General features: G+C 43.5%; 2 protein-coding genes across 3 annotated transcripts in view; both read right to left on the bottom strand.

Annotated features, from left to right (window-relative positions):
* UVSSA (UV stimulated scaffold protein A) overlaps positions 1 to 10,692 on the bottom strand; it is an 87,642-nt gene extending 76,950 nt beyond the window's left edge. The window contains exons 1-6 of the mRNA XM_048494310.1: positions 10,581 to 10,692; positions 10,145 to 10,478; positions 9,696 to 9,816; positions 8,952 to 9,034; positions 8,610 to 8,850; positions 4,227 to 4,336 (exon numbers count right to left, since the gene is read on the bottom strand). Coding sequence (XP_048350267.1) covers positions 4,227 to 4,336; positions 8,610 to 8,850; positions 8,952 to 9,034; positions 9,696 to 9,816; positions 10,145 to 10,478; positions 10,581 to 10,678 — 987 coding nt within the window. The 5' untranslated portion in view covers positions 10,679 to 10,692. The remainder of the gene's footprint in view (positions 1 to 4,226; positions 4,337 to 8,609; positions 8,851 to 8,951; positions 9,035 to 9,695; positions 9,817 to 10,144; positions 10,479 to 10,580) is intronic.
* A 2,355-nt stretch (positions 10,693 to 13,047) lies between these two features.
* The window catches only part of MAEA (macrophage erythroblast attacher, E3 ubiquitin ligase), a 36,422-nt gene continuing 24,403 nt past the window's right edge, over positions 13,048 to 25,066 (bottom strand). For both annotated transcript variants that reach the window (XM_048493657.1, XM_048493658.1), the window contains exons 5-9: positions 22,328 to 22,404; positions 20,422 to 20,530; positions 17,010 to 17,143; positions 15,656 to 15,851; positions 13,048 to 14,378 (exon numbers count right to left, since the gene is read on the bottom strand). In XM_048493657.1, coding sequence (XP_048349614.1) covers positions 14,283 to 14,378; positions 15,656 to 15,851; positions 17,010 to 17,143; positions 20,422 to 20,530; positions 22,328 to 22,404 — 612 coding nt within the window. In that variant the 3' untranslated portion in view covers positions 13,048 to 14,282. The remainder of the gene's footprint in view (positions 14,379 to 15,655; positions 15,852 to 17,009; positions 17,144 to 20,421; positions 20,531 to 22,327; positions 22,405 to 25,066) is intronic.

Below are 25,066 nucleotides of genomic sequence, written 5' to 3'. Positions count from 1 at the left end.
GTGAATTTATGGAATGAAGTTAAAAGAGACTTTTCAAGGTGGAATAAACTCCAGTTATCATTATTGGGGAGAATTTCTGGGATTAAGAAAAATGGATTACCCAGAATGTGATTTTTGTTTTAAACAATACCAGTTTTGACAACTGACATTCCTTTTGAGCAATGGCAGAAGGATATATCCAGTTACGTTTGGCAAGGGAAAAATCCTTGCATCAAATATAAAATTTTGCAAGACACAAAAGAAAAACAAGGGTTTAGTTTACCTAACTGGAAATTATATTTTGCTGCTTGTTGTTTGGTTTGGTTGAAATAATGGGCTATGCTTAAAAACAGAAGATTGCTGGATCTAGAGTGACAGGATTTGAGATAAGAATGATATCCCTACTGATGGTATGACAAAGTTAAAGTTAACAAAGATTTTAATAATCATTACATTAGGCACACCATCCTAAGAATATGGAATAAATATAAACCTAAACTATGTAAAAAAAAACACCACAAGGAGCACCGTATACACAAGAAATGATATCTGAAAACAGGGGGATGACATACCGACATATCGTTTATTTTTCACAACAGGAACGTACATAAGAACATAAGAACAAGCCAGCTGGATCAGACCAAAGTCCATCTAGTCCAGCTCTCTGCTACTCGCAGTGGCCCACCAGGTGCCTTTGGGAGCTCACATGTAGGATGTGAACGCAATGGCCTTCTGCGGCTGTTGCTCCCGATCACCTGGTCTGTTAAGGCATTTGCAATCTCAGATCAAAGAGGATCAAGATTGGTAGCCATAAATTGACTTCTCCTCCACAAATCTGTCCAAGCCCCTTTTAAAGCTAAAGCTAACGTAAAATTAGATTGAGATAATAATTTAAAACCGAAGGACAGTCAATGGTTTAATATGCACAACTGTTAAAAAGATTTAAAACTGACAAAATAGTTTATGTTTCTGATTATGACTAGACTATATTTGAACTATGTATGTACAAATGATGACCATATTATAACTAAGATAAACTTTTGTTGAGATATGAGACAGAAGGAGAACACATAAAAACTGGATGAAGTGAACAATTAATGTTGGGTATTATATACCAAGAAATGGGAGAATATGTGGTTAAAAGGTCTCAAATTTACTTTAAGTTCTAATCTCAAAGAGAATTTCTATAAAATAATGTATCATTGGTATCTATCACTGGAGAAATTTGCAAAAATGTATAAAAACATTTTGAATCAGTATTAGAAATGTGAACAGCAAGGTGTTCTTATTTTAATTTAATCATGTTTGGTGACTTGTAAGGAAACTGAAAAATTCTGGATGCAAATTCATACATTAATCCAGAATATTTTAGACCAATATACAAATGAATCCAGAGGAATATTTTTTGGGATTCATAAATAGGCAGTTAAAAAAAATACAGAACTTTGGTTTTATATGTGGTATTAGCAGCAAGAGTACTATATGCACAAAAGTAGAAAAACTCATCTACACCTGCAATGGAAGACTGGTTAGTGAAGCTGTTGCAATTGATAGAGATGGCAAAACTCACTTCTCTGACTGAAGAATCTATCTAAATTTATTGGCAACTGGAAACTCTTGATGGACTTCAGATAGGAAAAAAATGAATTGATGATATATAGTTTTGAGGAGTAGAAGATTAAGGATTTAGTTATATTTTTAAAAAAGGTGTGAATCTTTTCAAGTTTAGAAATTAAGATTTAGTGCCATATTTGATTAAAATTAAGAAGTGGTAAACTTATATTCAGTGCAGAAGAAATCAGAAGTATTTTGTTGTTCTTATATATTGTGATGCTGTCTATCATTGGATAAGTCATAACAAGGAAAACATTAATTTAAAAAGAAATATCTTGTCACTGGTAACTTCCTAGGCAGGACTTGAGCTGTTTCTCTTCAGACAGCAGATCCCTGTGCTACTGATATAGCCAATGGATTATGAATCTCCCCTCTCCTTCCAATGTGGCTTGTGATTGTAATCACCGAGTCCAGTATTGGTCCAGATCTGGCGCTTGACACTACCAGCAGGTGACAGAACTAGTTATGCCCTTCTTGGGACCTGTCCACAGCAGCCCCAACTGTGAGTATATACAACATCCACTTGGACATTTCTGTCCTCACAATTAGATTTCAAATTAAGTCTGATTAATTTCTACTATGGGCCATGAGATGAAGGCCTCTGATCCATTCCTGTGATTCCAAGGCACAAAACAATGTTTACAACAACAGGTGGCAATTTTGGGCGAGACGTGCCTTAGCTGTCTGTCCACCTCACAGATGCAGCAGAAGACACAATGCCTATGCATCAGCCTGGGATACTGGAGGGGCCACAACAGTCTCCTTCCTTGAAGACAGAAGAAAGCAACTATTTACGGAGGGTCTTGGTTTCCTCAGTGCTCTGGCAGAGTAAAATGGATTGGGACCCAACCAACACTTTGAAACACCCACCCCATTGGTCCATCTCCCTCTATTGGCGACTTTCACCAGCAGAAGATTTTTGTTTTATCTGGCATATCCCCACTAACAGCACTGGCCCTTCTTCCAGTGTTCTTTATAAGAGGTTAAGGAAGGTGCGAGTATACTTTAGGAATCTGGGGGGGAGGGAGGGACTTTGTTTTTGTTTTAGGTATGCTAATGTTTTTAGGCATGCTTTAAGTATCCTTTAAGTTTTAGGTATGCTTTTAGGAATATTTATCTGTGTATGATTACAATAAAACAGCAAAATGTGGGGTGCATTTTTAGATTGCTGTAACCTGCCCTGGGATGCATTTGAAAAGTGGGATAGAAATCAACTAAATAAATAAATAAACAAATGTGTTTTTAATCAAATTGAATTTTATTGCATCTTTAGTTGCTCAAATGTTTTAAAAATTTTATGTCGACACCTTGATGTGGAAAGATCGCACAAAAATATTTTAAATGTTTGTAAAGTCAGTGGAAACAGCTGTGAACTTCAAATTAAAAACTGGAAAGGCCAAGTTCTATACTGCCTTTACGAAAGGAATTCTTCTGGTGCCGGCAGGAATTGAATGGACTAAGTGGTTATTTAAGTTTAGTTACAAATGTTGGAAGACTTATACTGTATCTTGAAGAACTCTGTCAGAAAAATGGAGGAAATGTAAATACAAATAGAAGTGTTAAGTTGATTAATTATATGTAAGATCAATATATAAGATTGGATACAGCCAGAGTGCAACGTGTGTATTTCTTAGTATTTGGGCCAGGGTTCTTTCCATCATTGATTCCTCCTCTGAGAAAGAGATGTAAGATGCCTACCAGAGATGCCGGCAGGGGCCGGCAGAGAGTAAGTTGTGCTATTCTAGTCACAAGCTAAAAGGTTCCTCAAAGAATAAATGGACCATCACATGGCAAGAACTCCACTTACTTACTCACCCCTACAGGAGAACTAATTCCTCCACTGCAGGAGTCACATGGGAGGTGACCGTGTAAATGAATAACTTTCTTAGTCCCAGTTCAATACCTGAATCATGGCAAAGAGGCTCATGTTCAACCCACCCCTCATACAGAAGAGATACTGCAGCATTCCCCTGTAGGGAAGGGGCCTTTTCTCTATTGACGGAGGAAAGGAAGAGCCTCTGACTTGACAGTCAAATAAAGCAGGCAAGTGACAGAAAAAAGGAAGCAGTAATATTCAGAAGAAACGGATATTATTCTAGGTAGATGATGAACCAACCCCAATTTATTCCACGCAGAACTCAGAACTCCAGTGAGTCTCGTATTTCTGAACCTCTGCCAGCAATGGCTCTCTTGAAGCTGTGCAAGGAACAAGGTCCTACCTGTCTCCAAAGAATGCAAGTTATTTCTCCTTCCCTTCCTTCCACAGGGACTTAACACTGTAACTTCAACCTACAGTGAAGAAAGGATATCAACTTTCCCCTCCCCTCTCTCTAGCCCACACAGGTAATTTTTCCAAGCAAAAATTCACTAATTCAGTCAAAGTAAGAACATATAGAAATGAACAGCTGGGAAACATTTGCTCACAGACAGAATTCAGCCCAGAAGGAAAGCATTAGGAGAAACATGTTGCACTCCAGACTGCATTATGAAGCCATAAAAAGCTTGGAGACACAGAAGCTCTGAAGTTACGGTCACACTCCAAATCACTAAAATACTAGGCAACTTATCAGAGTTCTGGCTGTGAAGGACACCAGATAAATTTTAAAAACATTGATAGAAAAGTATTCCCTTACCTGAATCCAAGACTGTACAGATGGCAAGAATTTGTTTCTGATGAGCTTATGAGCATCTGTAACAGAGTTTATTATGGCTGTATTGTCTTCATTCTCCTCAAGTTTCACATCTTTTAGCAACAGAAAAAATGAAAAGTTAGTTTCATTAAACAGTGAAGCCTATAAAACGGAAATAAACATATCAACTGACTATTGTCTGGCAGCCTCCTTCCCTGGCGTAACTATAACTACAACCACAGCATCCCTGCTTCCTCAGAGAGGAAAGCCATGGCAAACATCAAAAAAGTACCCCCCCCCCCCCAAAGCATTCCATGGCCCTTAACTATTACATGCACCATTTCCGCCGTTCAAGTCCCACACACCCTCAAGGCAGCCAAAGCCCAGTGCAGGGAAGATGCAATGGGCCCTAGCAAAGGGTGGGGGAGGAAGCATTTTCCCCTGCATTGGGCTTTACTGGGGGATTAGTGGGCCTCCCCTCCCGGCACAATTCTTCCCAACTACCTGGTCCAAGGGAGGGGAGGTCAGAAAGGTAAGGCTTGGAGTAGGGGAGGGTGGAAAGGTGAGGCCTGGGGTATGGTTGGAAGGTGTGGCTGGAGGAGGCTGGAATGGGGATGCTTGATGTAGAGTGAAGGTGGGAAGGCTTTCCCAGGCCAGAAGGGCAGCGGGTACCAAGGTGCCGCTGCTCCACCCACCAGGATGGCATGCTGGGGCTAGGAGGCAGGAGGGCTTTGTGGAGTTTTTGCGTGGTGCAGGGTGGCTGGGGGAATGGGGAGGCGGGTGGGAGGCCCAGCAGGATGGTGGCCTGGCGCTGATTCTCCGTCGGGCCCTTCTGAGCACAACCACGAACTCTCAGCCAATGGATGCACAGGAGAGTATTTTGTGTGCCCATTGGCTAAGGGTTCGTCGTTGTGACAGGGTAAGATAAGGTTTTTAAGCCACCCAATGAAGATGATTCACAAAAATCAGAACACAAATAATCAATTAATATCCAGCTATTAACTCCAACTATTACATTTGTAGTAATCCTGACAGTACAGTATTTTGCTCACCTAAAAACAGACAACAAAACTAGCTACAAAGTGAAAAATGAGAATTAAGATAGCAAATCAGGACCACATTTGTCCTACAAAGGATGCTGAAGTCAGGGAATTACAATCTGCTGGTGAACTCTGGTCTGAAAGATGTCCAGCCAGCCCCGACCAGGGCCGGGACATTTTTGGCCCTTGCTCTATCTTGTGGAGCGCTCTGTCCAATGACATTGGGCTCCTGTGGCATCTGGTGTAATTTCCCAGGATCTGCAAGGCAGAGCTGCTCCACCAGGCCTTTGGTTGAGGCAGCTATGATTATACCATCCAAATGGCCTCCTTCTTCTCCCCTCACCCCCTTTTGTTTTCTGTATGATTGGGGTATTATTAAGTGCTGAGTTTGTACATTTATCATTAGGCTTTTTAGTCATCGTTGATTTTAAATTTAATTTAGGATTTTATTGTCGTTTATATGTTGGAAGCTGCCCTGAGTCTGTGAGGGGAAGGGTGACATGCAAGCTGCATAAAATAAAATAATACAATAAAATAAAATAATAAAGCAGATTTAACCTGACCAGCACCTATACCTCAGGAGAACATAGCAACACAATGCAGAAATTCTGAAACCATAGCTTGGGGGGAGGGGAGGGGGGATTTAAACAGAAATTTAGATCCCTTTATTGGCATATAATATTAAATTAAAATGTGTTGAACAGTAAAATCAATAAATTATAAAAGGGGGACTAATAGTTGTATAGCTCGGCTATTTTGCTCCCGTTTTGACAAGCCTTGATTTTTGGCACCAGTGAAAGAAATTTAGCAACAGCCTGGGTCCTCATCTGATAAGAGTCAGTGAAGTTGCTTCTTTTTTCTGTGGGTTGTTTTAACTTGTAACAGTGAGGTGATTCGTTTCTCTTGCAGATCAGTATGAAGCTGGCAGTCCAACACTATGGGGGAGATAGAATCTGGTATATTTCCCCCACATATGCAGAGTCGTTTGGAATATGGAACACAAAGAAATCTTCCAGAAGCAACAGATGATGGGAAGGAATTTAATCTGGCCATTATAAAAGTAGTTCAAGAGAAGATAAATAGGATAAATTGGAGTTGGGGTTGAACTGAATACCTAAAAATTGGTGTGGCGATTACAACAGACATTTTTACTTATTTGGATATTCTTCACTCTGCTCTTCTCCACTGAATGTGGACTCAAAGCAGCTCACAATATGAGAAATCAGAACACCATCAAATACAACAAATCTACCAAGCACCGTTAACCTAATCCAGAGGGAAGGGGAGGGGAGGAGAAACAGGAGATGAGAACTCTGCCCTGCTGGGAACAATCTTTCCTCAGGCAATATCTGCAGTGCAATAATTCTTAAACCATTATTTTCTTCCCTTGATCTTTCCAAACCTTTCGAGTCACAGAGAACTTTCCAGGACAGGAATTCATTGCCCTGATGCATTCTTGGATGTTTTATCTAACTGTAGTTTTCCAAGTTGTTATAAAATAATAAAGTCTTTTAGCAATATAGTTTTTTTATCATATAACAAAAGCAAAAATTATTTTTCTAATTCTAAATGACTTAAATTAAGCAAAACTTAATTTTTTTCCATTGAAAGTTATTAAAAATTGGAACTTTAAATATCTTTCTCTCAAAACATGAATTTTGGCATAGCAGTGACAACACTTTTACCTTACACCTACATAGGCTCTAAACTGAATGACAACAGTATTGACTATGGAACGTCTGCCTTGTCACAATCATTCCAATCTCTTTGCAGAGCACTTGGGGAGAAGCTCTATGGAAACTGCTGATTTAGAGGGCCCCGGGTTAGGAGAGGACTTCTATGAACTTTAACATTTAAGGCATCGTTCGTAACATAGTACATAAAAGAATAAAGGCCTTAGCTTTCTCCCAGCAACACTATGAATATACTCAATCCCCCGGACAGAGACAAATAGCTGCACGTTATATGGGTTAGTGAAGCATCCTCGTTTCTCTCCAAAGATTGTTTTCCACATTCCACTTTTATTGTTTCAACCAACATATAGTGCAGCGGTTAAAAGTGGCAGACTCTAACCTGGAGAACCAGGTTTGATTCCCCACTCCTCTAGTGTGCCCTTGGGCCAGCCACAACTCTCTCAGTCTACGCAGAGGCAGGCAGTGGCAAACCACCCCTGAAGGTCTCTTGTATTGAAAACCCACAAGTCAGCTGCCACTGATAGAATAGAATAGAATAGAATAGAATAGAATAGAATAGAATAGAATCTGATGGCACTTCCCACCACCACTAACTCTCAAACTGTGTTGTGGGACTGCCAGCATATTAAGATACTGAACTGAACTTTACAGCACTGAAAATGCCAAACCTTTTACAATCGTGTATCATCTTCATGAACATAACCTCCACCTTTTCTGACCTGAGCTGCCGTGCCCTGTGCCCCATTCAAGCTCTTACTTGAACTACATCATTTCACAGCATCAAAGAGATTCTCCAAATGTGCAGAAAAGAAGCACAAAGTTGTGCTTCATATACCTACAGATGACGCTTTGAAGCCCTATACACAAAGGCGGGGGCAGCCAGACCAGAATGAGACCAGCGTCCCCTTCCCCCAATGCCCATCTCAGTCCCTGAACCAGAAAACACAGCATGGCAAATATATGATCACCACCGCCAGGGTCAAGGCAGGTACATTTCCACAACGGTCACTTGTCCCCTTTGGGGATAGGGCAGGATATAACTCCAATAAAATAACATAAACAAAAGTAAATTAGAACAGGTGAATTGGAGGGGCAAGGGATACATCAAACCAGTTTCCTTACTAAAACAAAACTACAAATTGGCCTGAAATGGAACCTGATGATCTTCAAAATAACTAAATAAATATAGCTGCATAGTAAGTACTCAGCCAATCGAAATGGCCAGGAAGGGGATGTTTGCAGCCAACCAACAGTTGCTATTATTGACTGAATCTTACTTTCCAAAAGCCATTCCACCGACGGCAGCCTTGCAATGTATTTTTAAATCACCAAGAACCTCCACAGCAGGTTCCAAAACCACCTCTGGCAGCTCAGGCAGGGTAACTCTCAGGCAACAGGGTTGTGTGACGTATCAATGGGGTGTTCAGGTAATCCTAAATACCCAATACCTGATGTGAAATCCTAAATACCCAATACCTGATGTGAAAACTTAACACTGGAGTTCAGACTGACACGCCACCTGGAGAAGCTTTACTACATGCAAATGAAAACACAGTAACAAACTAATTTGTTATTGAGTCAGGGGTGTCAGACAAGCTGCAAGTAGAGCAGTACTTGTAATTTATGCCAGCATGGAAACTGAGTACTGGTACCTGTTGAGATTTCAAGGCTGAGAGCGTATTTGTGAGAGCCAAGACCGTGGCTCCGGACAAAGGCTGCCTCATCAGCACCATCGTCACCACCACCAAGGCAACCAGAAGTCAACTCATGTTCGAAAGTGTCTTCTCGGCCAGCACCCTTGCCCGTTTCACTATCAGGGCATCTGTCATCAACTTCTGGAAGGCGAGCGATGGAAGGGAGATCCTTGCTGCAACAGGGTTGCTCATCTTCTACCTGCCCGAGGAAAAGATCTGGATGATCTACCACCAGCACAGTGAACCGGAAGACTGGTCACTTTCAGGAGCCCTCCGAGTCGCAGTTTTCCCCTCATTTACCGTGAAGTCAAATGGATCAGGCATGAGAAGCCGAAAGCAATTCTCCATCTCTGTCAGCACAGTTTCAATCTCTGGGGACATATCTGTCAAGTAATGGCAGTTTCAGAATGGTGTTGTACATGATACAGATCATCAATGTGCACTATACATGACCTCTCTTCTTACCCAGATGCTCACAATAAAATTAATTTTAATAGACTGCTAATGTAAGTATAAACGTGCTTCTCCAATAAAAAGTCCCACTGTCAAATTATAGTTTCTGCAAAATCTTGATGAAACTACTGAAAACCCGCTTTCCTTCTGCTGGAAACAAAAAGAAGCAAGGATTGCAGGTGACCAGTAGGAACAGATCTGTGTGATCCCAGTTAACAGGAGGACACCTGCTCTAGCCACAGGCCGGCAGGGAGGGGCTGCTCTACAGGGCAAAGTGAAGCACTCCGGCTGGGAAATACCTGCCAGGCTCTGCTCTGGGATTTCAGTGGCAGAACCGGGCACAGAAACGTTTGTGCCACTTGCTTGCGGACTGGCACCACCATCACATGTCTGCAATCACATTTCTCTCCCTCGTTTAATAATTTAAGCCACCCCCTCACTGAGGGCCCCTCCGCTCTTTGCCTGCTGTTCTTCGCTCTTTGCTTGCCGTTCTTCGCATGCGGGCCAGGCAGGTGTGGTGGGTGGCACAGCCGGCCTGTTTCCATTTAGAGATGCTGCTGCTGTTGCTGCTCCTGCAGCATCCGAGCTCACCTTCCATGTCCTTTTCGGCTCGCTGGGCCTGGTCTCTGTGGAGGCGCTCCAGCCGCTTCTGCCTCTCCTCCTCTCGCCTCCTTTCGACGGGGGTCCTAGCATCTGCGTCTTGGAAGTCCACCTGTAGAGAGCAACCAATCAGTCAGCAGACGGTCTAGAACAGGGGTAGGGAACCTACGGCTCTCCAGATGTTCAGGAACTACAATTCCCATCAGCCCCTACCAGCATGGCCAATTGGCCATGCTGACAGAGGCTGATGGGAATTGTAGTTCCTGAACATCTGGAGAGCCCCAGGGTCCCTACCCCTGGTCTAGAAGGTCTCCTCAGAACACGCCGCCCCTGCCGGCGGGTGAGGGGGGGCCGGGGGTTCCCCCGCTCCATCCGCCAACCCTTGGGGCGGTGGTCGAGGCGCCCCTTCCCTCCCTCCTGGGGACTCCTCCACCTCCTACCTTCTTGTTGTCCTGGAGGAAGCGACAGGCGAGGCCCAGCTGGGGGTGGGCGTGGCCGTATCGGTGGTGCCAGAGGCGGAGGGCGGCCACAGCGGCAGCGCGGAGCTGGCGGGCGGCAGCGGCGGGCGGCGGGAGGGGCCGGGCCAGGTCGGTGCCCGCCGCCAGCGCCAGGAGCTCGGGCAGGTGGCGGACGGCGGCGGCGCGGAAGGTGAGCGAGCGGCAGAAGAGCTGCTCCACCACGCGGAAGGCGCCCAGCCGCACCTCCCCGTGCGCGGCCGACAGCTGCGCCATCAGCAACCCCAAAGCCCGCCCCGGGACCTCCTCCGGAGACGCCCTGCGCGGGGGGGGGGGGGACAGAGAGAGAGAGAGAAGCAGAGATCAGGTCAGCCAAGCCCCGCCCCGAACGGGCCCACCCACCCTTGACCGCCCCCCTCACCTGCATAGGCGCTTCAGCTGCCGCATCCGGCTTGGCTCCGGCTCCGGCCCCCCAGCCGTGCTCAGCGCCTCCACCAGCTCCGCCAGCGCCTCCGCCATCGCCCCACGCACGCACGCCGCACCCCCTGACGTCACCGCGCCTCCTCTGGGCGGGGCAGCCTTCAGCCCTCTCGGACTCTCTCCGCTCCCTCAGCGGGGGCTCTTTTCAACGCCGGAAGGCAGGAGCCCCCCGCGCCACGAGAGATGGGGGATGATCACTTGCTGGTGATGATGGCCCTGATCAGCTCCCTTATCTTCCAGGCCTTTGTGTCTGGAATGAAGAGCTTGTTGGCCACTGTATCTATAATACTCCCAGATGTTCCAAGTGTTGTATCAACTGTAGGAAGCTTTTCTGGACATTCACAAGAAAGCAAGGCTTTGTACTGATAGCGGTCCCTCCTGAAGCATAAACAAAGTGCTGATGGACTGGACAGATGGGGATATGCAAATATGCCTCTGTGAGGCCAATGGAAGTTAGATGTTCTGCAGGTTGGAGGGTCTTTGCTATGGATCTTAGACTATCCATCTTGAAATGTCCCCACCTTGCAAAACAATTTAGGTATTCCAAGATGGCCCTCCAGTCTCTTCTTCTTGGGGCCTGCAAATAGTCCCTTTGACAGGAACAAGTTTGATAGCTAGAATAACAATGAGATATTGAATTGCTAGCAGGGTTCTGTTTCTGTCTTGTGGGTTTCCAGGGGTGGGGGGGGAGAGATGCCAGGAAGCTGTCCAGTGGGAGGCAGAGGAATTTGATCTCACAGCCACTGGAGGCCACCTTTGATTGCCCATTTGTCTGTGTTTGATCTTACCAATGCTTCGTTAAAGCTCTGCAGTCTTCTATCCACCAGAGCGTTTTGCAAGTGTCTGGATTGAAACCGACATGAAGTTGTCTTGTCAAACCCCCCCCCCCCCCCGTCTCTGATCCAATTTCCTCAGATTTCTAGGCATGGCATTGGATATTTTTTTGGCTTCCATTAGGATTTTACTGAGTTCCCAACTTGTCACCCTGAAAGGAATAGGAGACAATGGCCCTTGAATGAAAATCAGCCTGTCAAGCCTAAAGTAAAAATAATCAACCAGCTGCTGCTGTGGAGGCCCTGGCCCTGTATGAGAAAGCTAAGGAATCAAGGGCGGCATCTGTTGAAAAAGAATACCTCTTTTAGTAGTCAGTTGGCACCTTCCATGGGACTCTTGATTGTGCTCCAGCACCAGTTGGAGAAGCTTGCAGACCCACCTGATGGCAGTCCTGGAGGCAACTGCCGAGACCCTGATGGCCGTGGCAATGGCCTCATGGGCCCTCCTGACTGCTCTTCTGTCTATGCTACTGCATAGTTGTCTTTCACAATCCTCAGAAAGTTGCCCTCTCAACTCCGGTGTGACCACTGGGGCTTCCACAAGGGTAACTTGCGAAAGTTTAGTAGTATATGAATGCATTTCATAAAGCTTCTTTAGGGAATTCCAGCACCTGTTCGCCATAGGCTGCAGCCACTCAGATCTTAGTTGCCACTCAAAAAAAATTGAGGAAAAGGGAAAACCTCCTTACTGGAGGAAGGTTTTTTGGGGGAAATTCCTTATTCCCGGCATGTTTGGATTTATGCTGGTCCTCAGCCAGTTAAATATCCTTTAAATTCAGGGTAGCAAAATGTCGACTTCTCCGGTTCCTGGATCTCTTCCTCAAGACAAAAACTCTCCCTCCTCTCCAAATGTGGAATCATCGCCTGAGAATGAGGCAGTGGCCTTATCTGGATTCATTCCCCTGTGCTTCTGATAGTCCTCCCAAAGGTATCTCTGGTGTTGGGATGCTCTGAACAAGCAGAAGGGCAACTAAAGCCATGTAGAACTGGGAAGAATGGGGTTGATCCAAAACCAAACAGGAAGAATTTGGTTTCCTACCTCCCTGATTGGTTAGCGGGAATCACTCAGATGTCCTCTGGCCCAGAGGAAGAAGTATGATCACCTCTACCCTTACCTCTGTAAAGCTGTGCTTGAAAGAATGTTACCCTCTTTCCACTCCTTGCAGTGCCCTGACTCAAAAAGCTATGTATCTGATTAGGTCCCACAACACCGGATTTGCTTACTTAGATGCAACCTCTCTGCTGGAAACAGTTTACAAGTAAAAACAATGTCATAAATCATTATAGATTATCCAGATTTGTAAAAACAGCCCAGAGGCATAGAAGGCAAAATATAACAGCAATTTCGTGTGGCTACAAGAGGTTGCCAACATGCAGAGGAATGCAAGAAAACTATGTGCCATCTATGTATGAGTAACTGGACAGAGGCCAATGGAAAAACAACAAGGGTACAGTAGGAACAATGGCCTGAGAATGCTCGTGGTCACCCATTTCAGTGACCATTTTTTAAAAAGGCACCAAAGCTCAATGATAACATTCATGATATCAAATGATAGACAGCAACTATAAGGAAGATTTGTTTACAGTCTTTATTAGCTAACCAACATCAACATGCAAAAATAAATGCTAAATACAAACTTCTACTGTATGATTTTAATTACAATGGTTTTGTTTGGAGAGTGATACGGGTGTGATTTGTAGCTGTTAGATTTGAACTAATCTCTAATTAACACCCTAAAATTACATAATTATCCCGCAAGCCATCTTCAAAAACTTGCCAAACATTTAAGGTTGAGTTTTTTAAAAATGTGAGTACATTCTCAAAGCAAGAAATAAGGCAGTAGCACTAATGGTTTGATATTGAATGCTATGCATGTAGTAACTAATAAGTGAAGGACTTTTAACACTATGGTAAACTGGAAAACAGACATACAAGCAGTGTCCTGTGCCTGTAATGTTCTCAGTTATATCTGTATTTATGCAATCTTTCTACAATGCTTCAAAAGGGGAGGGTTTCTGGAAAGGGGGCTGGGAGAAGAAATATTTCCGTTCCCCTTCGGAGAATTTTCTAATTCTTCCAGTGAAGTCGGCCTTGTGTCAATTCTGTCTGCATCTGTTGCATGAAGAGCTACTATGGCAGACACAATCATTGAAAATGTGGAAAGAAAGATTGAGGATAAGAGCTCTTTGTCATCAGTGAACAAAAAAACGAAGTGCACCAAGGCCAACTTCACACTGTCACGTGGCAGATATGTGGTCAGTTGGCATCCCTTGTGGTGACCACTACTGCCCTGGAAGGGGACAGAAGCACGCCTGGAGCCACAAGATGGACACACATCCAGAGGCTGCAGCTGGCTACGACTCTGGTGTGGACATACCGCACATTTGCATATTTGGCTCCTTAAAATAAGAAAGTTCCCCCACATGGGCACGTAGTGGAGATGCTGAAACCAAACACGACCCTTTGGGGATCCACTGCAATTTTCTCTCCCAAGTGAAATGGTCCATTTTTTGAGTAAGCTTCTTTTGCTGGAGGAGCATGAGAGGAAGAGTCCAATTACTGTTACAAAATCCAGGCATTCAAAATTTGTTCCCTCCAACGTACAAACTGTTAGTCCTCCTTTCTCATGTCTAGAGTGTATACTGTTGTTTATTGATCTTTGGTCGCAATTAAAAATGCCACCAACAAATCTAACCCTCCCTCCCCCACAGAAAAAAATGGCAGGTCTGTTTGCCACACACAAGATCTTGCTTTAAGGGCATGCCAGAATATACTGTGTCAAATTCCAGCGGCACTTTGTACAAGGGAGTTACATAATGTAGACTTTCTCAGCTTGTGAGAAGTTGAAGACCTCTTTGGTTCTTGGGCAAATTACTTTGTCATCTTGACGAACTGAAAGCAAAGACTGAAAAAAATAAAAGGAAACCAGAATGAAGACAGTTCAAGACCGAAGTACTGATCATTTAACCACCCTGTACGTCCACTCTGCAGCACAAACACCTTTCGGCAAAATTTGGTTGGGCCCCCAGACAATCAGGTTAAATTACTGTAATGCAGTGTGCATCTGCCAGCACTTGAAGACTGTCCCAAATTGTCAACTGGTCCAGAACACAGGAACCAGATTGTTAACTAGAATACATTTTACCAATATGAGAGATGTTTGCTAGAATCCAGCTGTTTTATGAGCATATTAAGTACTGGCACTGAAGTTCTGGGACAGAAATACTAGAAGGACCTTCTTCAATATAAACCCCCATTTGATCTTAAAATCTACTTTATAGCATCTTCTCCAGGTGTTCTCTTTCAGAAGTTAGGTGCATAGCAATCAGGGAAGGATGTATTAACACCTTATTGATGGAACACCACCTGGAGGCAGTCACGCTACACCAACTTTCAAATAACAAATTAAGACAGTATTTCATTGTAAGCAGCCCTGAAAAACTGGTCAGTAGGTGGCATGATAGAAACAGCTTAAATAAAATAAATGATTTACAAAATATCAAGAATTGGAAAGGACCTCTTACATCACTAAGCCAAGCATTTTATGCCAGCAGCACTGTGGCCAGTATCTGTCCATCTTTTTAAAAAATAATACTAAGACTTTTGCACAACCCGAGACAAGTCTTTGAGATTTCTGCTTTGGCTGCCTTCAGCTGCAAGGTTCAGAGCGTTCTGATGGCAGCAGCCAAAAAATATCAGGTTCAATCTGCCTCCTGCACTGAAGGTCCACTGACTCAAGAAATTTCAACTTTATATGATGTAATGGAACCAGTGGTCCCAAAGTCAAATCTCATCAATACAGAGCCTACACAGTTTGGATTTTCTAGGCTTCTGGATGCCGTTCCTCTGGAATACAGCCAGCAACACGAAGCCTCGCTTTTATGAAGCTGCAATTGACTGCAAAGGAACATGTAAAAATATAAGTGGGAGGGGACAGCCAACTTAATGAAGTTAGGCAGCAGAATCACATGAGATATTTTCAACCAGTACATCAAGGCATTCCAAAAATCCAGCCTTAATACCCACAAGTTGGCTCATTTTATTTGCTGATATTCCACATGAACTGCCTCTCCACCCAAAAATCCTCAAATAAACAAAACAAGGGTTTTGCTGCAAAGCAAGTTTACTACCATTACTCATTGGAAGGAGTGACACCACCGAACTTATAAGAAAAGAACTTACATTGTATCCATACACATATCCATTGGGAAGCATCATGGGAGGATTGTTCTCATTCATCACATCTCCTGAGATCTTGCAGACTAGTCGGGAGTTGGCACAGTGGGCCATTGGCAGAGGCTGAGCCAGCTTGTTCAGGGATTTGCTACACACGGGGCAGTCTGGGTTTTTTGAACTGCCATCTTCTTTATAACATTGTCTATTGAAATGCAAGTTAAAGGATAACATTTTTATTCTATTAAATATTTAAATGATGCACATTATGCAGTGCTTAGCGGTCATAGATTCACAGAGACTCTGTGGCAGCACATCTAAAACAACCAATTTTATATATTCTATGTAATTCAAGGGTAAAGAGAGTGGGTGTGCTTCTGATCACACATACAAGGCCAGCATCTGTTAGGACAACAGAAGACCCTGCGGGTATTACCAAGACTTTCTCGCAGTCTTAAAGCCCACAGTTCAGAATTTTGATATGCTCACTAGGTAAAGGTAACCTTGTGCACGTATTGGGTTTTTACAAACCCATGGGGTGATGTCACACCTTGACATTTTCTAGGCAGACTATACTATGGGGTGGTTTGCCGTTGCCTTCCCCAATCATCTACACTTTACCTCCACCAAACCAGGTATATTTTTACCAACCTTAGAAGGATGAAAGGCTGAGTCAACCTTGACCTGGCTACTTGAAACTGACTTCTGTCACGATTGGACTCAAATAATGGGCAGAGCTTGGACTGAAGTACTGCAGTTTAGAGGAGGAGGAGGAGGAGTTTGGATTGATATCCCCCTTTCTCTCCTGTAAGGAGACTCAAAGGGTCTTACAATCCCCTTACCTTCTCCACCCTGTGAGGTGGGTGGGGCTGAGAGAGCTCCAAAAACTGTGACTAGCCAAAGGTCACCCAGCTGGGATGTGTTGGAGTGCACAAGCTAATCTGGTTCACCAGATAAGCCTCCACAGCTCAAGTGGAAGAGTGGGGAATCAATCCTGGTTCTCCAGATTAGAGTGCACCATCTCTTAACCACTACCGCTCTGCACCATGGGGCTCTTCATGCTCATTACAAAGAAATATCAATTAAAATCAAAATAAATTTAAAACCCAAATTTGCAAAAGGACACTTAAGAAATGTGTAGGTTACAACTGGCCTCACCTGGATGGCCAAGTCTAGCCCGATCTCAGAAGCTAAGAGGACTGGTGGAGAATTGAACCCAGTTCTCCAGATGAGAATCTGCTGCTCTTAACCACTACACCGCACTGACTCTCACCCTCAAGTTACAACCACCAAACAATGTAAGCTACATTTTCCCCCCCAAAGCAAAATGTTTAGCACCCCGTGGTAGTGTGTGCAAGGATACGGTGTTTTTATAGCAGAGAGTCCAGCCTGCAGTGTTATAGTGAAGACCGAATTGTTCCCCAGCTGATGCAGCCTGTAGTTATCATATCTAAACTGTTGGATTAGCATTCTCCACCGAGCAGGGTCCAAAAGATCCTGTTAAAAAAAACAAACACAAAAAATAATGTACCTTGAATGTCACAGAATAGTAATCTTAATGTTCAGACACATTTTTGTACCTGGAATTAGTACTCCCCACCATAAGTATGATCAGAACAGCATTCCAGGCCTAGTACTCCGGCCCCTTAAATGACTTAACTCTTCACAGGTTTATTTCAAAGTTATCAATTTTCCATCTAAAGTCATTTTTACATCATTCTGCACTCCTGCCGTAGTAATACAGTCAACTTGGTTACTCATGCAGACAGCAGCCCCCAAAACATCTTGATCTTCTCTTTTAAAAAATAGCTTCAAGAATTGAAAGCGATGATGGACATAAACTATTCATCACCTGTCTTTTTTAGTCATTTATTAACAGCTTTGTTTATAGATTACAGACTGTAAAAATAACTAAGCTATCAAGCACGTATACTGATGTGTGCGTTCTAAACAAGGCTACTGATTTTTTGGGAAGGGGGAATTCCCAAGTCCTACCCAATTGAGCTAGATCACCACCTTTTGGGGTGGGTGGGGGCACACAGACGACACAGACTTTTATTAACAGTCAAAGACCAGCAAATACAAAACCATCCTTTAACATTACAACTAAAACTAAATTTGCCAATACATATTAAAAAAGGCAGACTATAGTGTTATATAATACTAGTATTATATAATACTAATGTAGTATTATATAATATCAGATAAGCTTTTACCTAAAAATCCCACATTTCCCAATATATAAAAAGATCGTCAAGTGACTTGCCTCTGACTTTTGACATCGTGGGAGCTAAATTTAGCCAAATACCTTAATATATTAGGATTTTCATCATCCAGCAGCTTTTCCAAACATTTTCCTTCTGGATAATATTGACATTTATTAAGGAAGGGAACTAACAGCTTTCACAGAATCATAAGAGTTGGAAGAGACCCCAATTGCCATCAAGTCCAACCCCCTACAATGCAGGAACACACAATCAAAGCACTCCTGACAGATGGCCATCCAGCCTCTCTTTAAAAACCTCTAAAGAAGGGGAGACATGACAGGTTTATAAATTTATGCCTCGGCTAGAAAAAAATTGAGAGAACTTCTTCTCCCTTTCCTCCAAATACAAAGTGAGATCATGCAATCCAGTTCATGGGAATTAGACTCAAGAAAGGACAAAAGGAAATAATTCTTCACTCAAAAAGTGATCACGTTTTGGAATTCAAAGTGAGCAACATTTAATATTTATCAAGAGCCTACTATGACTCCTCATAACATAACAGGCAAACTGTTGCTTTTGTGTCAACAGATCAATTTGGATCAGAACATATTTAGATCAAAACATATCAAGTCTGAACTCCCCTTAAAGGCTAAAGTGGCTAAACAGAGGCTATTGTACTTTACTCCCATTATAAGAAAACAAGACTCACTGAGAAAGACAATAACGCTAGGAAAAATGGAACGAAACCCAACAGGAGATGGATTGGTTCTATAAAGGAAGCCAAGGAGGCTCTCAGTTTGCAAGACTTGAGCAAAGCTATTAACAAGAGGGCGTTTGGGAGGTCATTAATTCATAGGGCAAATGTGTTAGAAGCTACTTGCTGGCACTTACACGCATACTTAAACATATGCTTTGCTTTTTATTCCATTTGCTTTAAAAATGTCTCTCCAGCAGCTTGTATGAATCCAATTTTGGGCAAGACAAGTTCACCTGTCCCACAGAAAGTGAATTATTTGCCAGAGTACAATTGGTCTTCCTTCTACAAAGCAGATGGAGTTAGCAGAACCTACATTGATGCCAACATATCAAAATGCTTTCAGCTTTAACGTCAAAGCAGTATTATGTTGTGCAGCATCAGGAGTCACAGAATCCATTCAGTATACAGCAGCTAACTAGCTTTGCTGACTGACTGGAAAACTCTGCAAGGCAAAGTATACAAAATCTTCTGCAGAAACAGACAAAAGAATAAATGAATGAAAGAGGAGTCATTTGGCTACTACGGCAGCAGATGCTGAACCAAGAACTTCTTCAACAGGCCCAGGCAGCCACCCAAGTCTGTAGGGCAGCAGCCAAAGATCTGAACGTCCGGGAAAAAAAGACCGGGAAAAGTTTGGAAATGTTGGACAGCACAAAAAAAAATCCTATGAAATGTTTTCTCTTTTAGAATGAGTGAAATCAATTTTTGTGACATGGTTTTTCTCACTCAAAAACAATAGAATGAGAAAGTCCTCAGACTTGCTTATTTTTTCCAATGAAAAACTGGGAGATTGTGGGAAGCAGTGAAAAAAAATCCTTCTTAAAATACATGCCACTCATTCCATGTGTAACTTGAAAAGTCTGAGGACATTTTTCCATGGAAAAATTGAAAAATCTGGACGAGCATTTAAAAAACCCCATTGACGTAGAATGAAGGACAAGGTTTTATTCAGATGGCAAAAAGTAAGAACCAGGGGCTACAGTCACACAGGATCCAGCAGTTTGCTACTCTCCCCGAAGAGTTTCTCATACAAAAAAAAGACTTTTATCATTTTAAATCCCATAAATATGCCAGAAGTACAGTTTTATATGCTAACTTATAAATAACGATTTCATGTTAAATTAGTAAAAGTTTCATTTCAGCAGGAAAGTATTTCACTTTTCATGGGGGGACAAACTTTTTCCCCCACGGCTTGAAAACAAATGTCTAGAAATTTTGCATCTCTGGGAAGACCTGATAACTTGTAGACTTTCCAAATGGTAAGAAAACTCAAACAGCAAGGACAACAGAGCAGCCTCCGTGCCGAACTTTTTTTTAAGGTGAACTTTTTTTAAGGTGAAATCACATAAGTGTCTAAGAACACTGCATTTTACTCTGCCTCGAGCCCATTAAGTATAAGGACATTTTAAAGAGACTGTGTACTTTCAGGATGATCACAGAGCACTGTCTTTCGTAAGAGCTGTCAAATCTTAGAACCTTCAAAAGGCAGGAGGGCACCACGACCAAATCTGAGTAGGTGCCTGCCTGTGCCAAAGCGCTGCAAGAAATTGGGGGGTGGGGAATTGAGTGCACAGGAAAACATCAAATCAGGTAGGGCGCACATCTTTCCTTAACATTTTTAGTTCACGGGTTAAGCATTGGCCACAACACCATTAACAGAGGGCTTCACTAACTGCAACCAGTCGATTCCCTTCTGACTGGAAAATCTCAGTTTTTGACCATGGACATCAGAATAGGCCACCAGCAGCATGCGACTCCAGAGCCACAGACTTTCTTTGCCCATCCATTAGCTGAATTAAAATGAAACATACCTTGTAAGGAGAGATGTGAGTGTCAGAAGGAAAGGCTAACATCCCCATCACTTGCCGCACTTCATCCAGCTGACTTCCTTCAGCCTGGCTGAAATGTTTCCTTGCATGTCTGAAATTCAGAATGAATCCACGTGTGCCTCTTCGGTTTTGTTTTAAGAAATTCCACCAACAACCCAACACCGAGAGCAGACATTTTAACACTTCCTACTTGATAATTACTGATAATTTCTCAGCTGTGAAGGGTCTTGCAGAAGGAAAACACCAGCTGAACAAATCGCAAGAGATGGTCCTTGAAATATGTGGGTCCCAGATTGGGAAGGGCTTTAGAGAGGACGACCAGCACCTTGAACTGAACTTGGAAACAGACCAGCAGCCAGTGTAGCAGCTTCAAAATGGCCAGTGTATGTTTCTGGCGGCTAACCACAGACAGTAGTCGAGCTGCTGCATTCTGGACCAGTTCCTAAATTATATTCAAAGCTTTTGTGTTATCTATGGGAAATGCTAGTGAAGATATAAATATGAACCACAGCTGTACTAATCTGGGAAAGAAGTGGGAATTCTTGGGGCCAGGGTTACAGCTGTGTGAGCACAGGCCCACCTTTTAACCCTGGATGGGAAACAGAAAATGTGACGTACGCTTCAGCATTGGACGTTGACTAAAAAAAAGCAAAACACTAGCAACACCTCCTAGTGCAGTGGTGGCAAATCTTTGGCACTCCAGATGTTATGGGCTACAATTCCCATCAGCTGATGGGAATTGTAGTCCATAACATCTGGAGTGCCAAAGGTTCGCCATCACGGTCCGAGGGGATGCCCTGATAGCTACTGAAACCGATAGTTTTAAGGAGGGTTTATGGAGGATTGGTCCATCCGTGGCCGCACCACCTACAGCCAGGGGCAGCAACCCTCTCTACAATGCAAGGGGGCCAAGTCAGGGGAAGGCCTTTGCTTCTATGCCCTGTTTTGTGCAGATAACAGAATCCTCTGCTGCATCTATCAGCACAGGACACGACTCTCTGCTGCATATGCACAGCTTTAATCGTAAATATGAATGGTAATCTATGGCTCAACAGCTGGTTAGGAAAAGTAGAAGACCACACCTTACAACGTGGTAGTTCATTAATGCCACTAAAAAGCAGGCGGATTGCTTCTTAACTGCAAATGGGTGCCAGATGTTTAATTTATAACCTTGCTTTGAGAATTTAAGGAAAGTTATCACGATGTACTCTGGTTCACCTGTCAATTACCTTCATAAGCCCTTCTTAGTATTTTATTTGGAAAGGTTTCTCTCTCTTCCCAAGAGTCACCATGAAGGGCTGATCAGGCTTCCTACCAGGGGCTTCCAGTCAGGGAAAACCTTGCACGGGGCAGGCATATGTGCACAGAGCTCCCCATTCTGTACAGCATTCTGCCAGCAATTTTACAATCTGGTTTGCCTCATCTTAAGACAAATTTATTTATTTTTGTTCTATTTTTTAAGATTTCTAGGCCGCCCATCCCAAAAGGGCCCGTGGCGGCATACAATTTAAAGAAGAATGATTACAGATTTAGCTATGTGCAGAGACCTGTTTTTTATTGCATGCGTTTTTAAGTTCTTGTAGAATGAATTTCCGCCTGTTTATATCAAAACGAGTCATGCTTTATTCTAAATTATTTTGAATAAAAGTCAAATAAATTCTGTGTTTTGCCTGCTGGCAGGAACAAAGCAAATTAACCACTACCCACCATTCTGTCATCCAGGACAAGTTAAAAACACTGCTTTTCTTTTCATACTGCAATTGTACATGCCATGCATGTGTGGTACATCAAAGCTTTTACTAGCAGCAGAGATAACTCCTCTGAGTACGGTTCAAACCATTAATTGTTTTTAAATGATGCACAACATTCAAATAAGTTGATTGCATACCTCACAGCATCCAGCCTCTTGTTCTGCCGAATAAGTTCAATGAACTCCTGAATCCTTAGGCTGAACTCCAGACAACTCTGAGGTAAAAGACAAGGCAGATTCTTAGGTGTGGCCACAGCAGCCTTGCCTGCTGAACGAACAGCTGGCTCCTCTGGACAGGAGTCTATGATCCCCAGCTTACTCACCTGGCCAGATTTTTGCCATTTTGCTTCCAAATAAGTAGGAGGTTTGGACCAAGGAACTGGTGTGCCACAAATTAGCAATAAATCTCCTTTTTCATCAAAATTGAGCGCCTGAGGTTAAAAATCCCATTTGTACACTGTATTTGTACAGTATTGCAAACTGAACTACCATAGAAGTGTCTCCCAAAAACAAAACAAAACTCAGAGCTTCTCTTCCATTGAGAACTATTTGTTCAAGAAAAGGTTACTTCTTGTTAAGACCGGTCTTTATGGTAACTGGTCTTGCCATGTCTCCAGGGGAGGACAGGAAGTTGTGATACCCTGACTGCTTGTTATTGGTTGCAGTTTATGTTAAAGAGTTTTGCTATGTAGGGATGTGTGGGCTTATTACAATGCCTTTCCCAGGCAGGGTCCATCTGAACTGTCATCAGCACCTTGGGAAAGGAGCAAGTTTGTAAACGGGTCAGGGGAAGTAGAAGGGGAGCGGTTGCCTAGTAACAGGGTAGGGACAACAACTCTGATTGGGATAGCTTGGTAGGAAAGCTTTAGTCCTGGCAAAGAATTCCTGAAGTGTAGCCTGTTGGAGCTCCAATCAATAAATTGATTTCAATTCTATTTATTTATTGGCAAGTCCACAAAACGTGACACTTCTGAGCACCAGCCTGAACTCTTGTTTGCACAGCACCACAAAAACTCTAAGAAAAGTGCCATACTCCAGACAGCACAACAGTTTTGCTGCCCTTGTAAAATCTAGAAGCTGAGCTTTGATGAACGGAGAGAATCCTGTCCAGTTGAGGTCATCCATATGTCAGATGTCACTTCTTATTTCCTTTGCTTTATACTGCAAAATAGCCTTCAAACACTGGTTGGCTGGAACAGAGGAAGCTACATCAGCAGTGAAGGTCAAGCCACCTCCGAGGCTTCAACTGTAAACTGGAAGGAGCGTTGGCCTGTGAGCGGCAGCCTGGAATTGGGAAATTACTTCCCCGCCCCAGGCCAGTTTGCTCAGGAACTCTGCTACAGAAGCAGAACTGAGATGACAACATGCAGATGGGAGGTAGGACCAGGCAAAGAGGGGAGGGCCTGCGGGGAATGACCAGCACAGAGATAAGAACATAAGAACAAGCCAGCTGGATCAGACCAGAGTCCATCTAGTCCAGCTCTCTGCTACTCGCAGTGGCCCACCAGGTGCCTTTGGGAGCTCACATGCAGGATGTGAAAGCAATGGCCTTCTGCGGCTGTTGCTTCCGAGCACCTGGACTATTAAGGTATTTGCAATCTGAGATCAAGGAGGATCAAGATTGGTAGCCATAAATCGACTTCTCCTCCATAAATCTGTCTAAGCCCCTTTTAAAGCTATCCAAGTTAGTGGCCATCACCACCTCCTGTGGCAGCATATTCCAATTGGGGAATCAGTCTGCATCTGCCCACTAATTTCAGTCCTACACTGGTGCTTTCTGAAGTACGTTAGCCCAGAAATACAACACATTTTAATAAAGTAATGCAAAGTAATGATGCACCCTGGATTTTTGCAATCATTATTGACACAAGGGATTGATAGAGACAAGGGTGAATGTGAGAGAAACTGAAGGAAAGGGTTTTTTTTAGAAGTCTGAGGAAACAGATAAGCAAGTAAAAAACTGCTAGTGCTGGTGAAAGGATGAACACTGGAGTTGGGAGCTTTCACCTAGGCAAGAAACAGAGACTGGTGGTATCTTTACAGTTCCCATCGTCTCCCTGTTTCCCAGGAAGCCTGGCCTTGGACTCACTGGGTAAGGACAGAGGACTTCCCAGCTGAGCTTTTTTAAAGAAAGGGCTCAGGGAGTGACTGACAGCATCTTGCTTTGGTAACTATATTCTTAGACCCACAGTTCTATTTTTCTGTGTAGCCAAATAAAAATGGGTTGTACTCTATTCTTTTCCAGCCTGCAAAGTTCTTTGAAGCCTAAAACAGAACGGAGATTTTTTTGTGAGTCTGAAGCTACAGAATGGATTTGAGGTTCTCAAATAGGCCATAAAAATTTTAGTGGGTCACAGAGGAGAGGTATTAAAATAACCGGACGATGAAAAAAAGTTTGGGAAACACTGTCTTAGTCACATCTAGCATTAAGGGCCTCCATCAAGTCAGAACGTCTCCATGAGCCACCCCTAAACAAGAAGCGATGCAATGCCTCTTACTGGCAGGCCTTGAGCACTTTCCACGGGCTCACAAAAGGCCACAGGACCGCCAGGGTGGCGAGGAGATGGAACAGACAGCCCAGCCCAGAACACCAATGCCAGCTCTTTGCCAGGCCCTCCTTAGCCCAAGTAGACATGGGCGGAGCTCTGACCCAGACACCCCTGGATCAAAGGGCAGGCTGGCTAACGGGCACACAAGGGTGGCAGCTGACAGCAGGAGCTCATGCAGAAGCCATCCAACCCAAAAGACTGAGCTTACCAAAGATTTCCAAAACCCAGGGGGACGCCTGGTTGGGGCAGAGATGGGTAAAGAGAACCTGCATTTGGAAAAACCTCCACTTTCGGAGGCTACCACCTTGCCCCAAATGACTTGCCTATC

Source organism: Sphaerodactylus townsendi, linkage group LG04, assembly GCF_021028975.2.
Source record: "Sphaerodactylus townsendi isolate TG3544 linkage group LG04, MPM_Stown_v2.3, whole genome shotgun sequence".
NCBI classification, from domain to species: Eukaryota; Metazoa; Chordata; class Lepidosauria; order Squamata; family Sphaerodactylidae; genus Sphaerodactylus; species Sphaerodactylus townsendi.
Note: the sequence above shows the minus strand (reverse complement) of the source record. Positions and strands in the feature narration are given on the sequence as shown.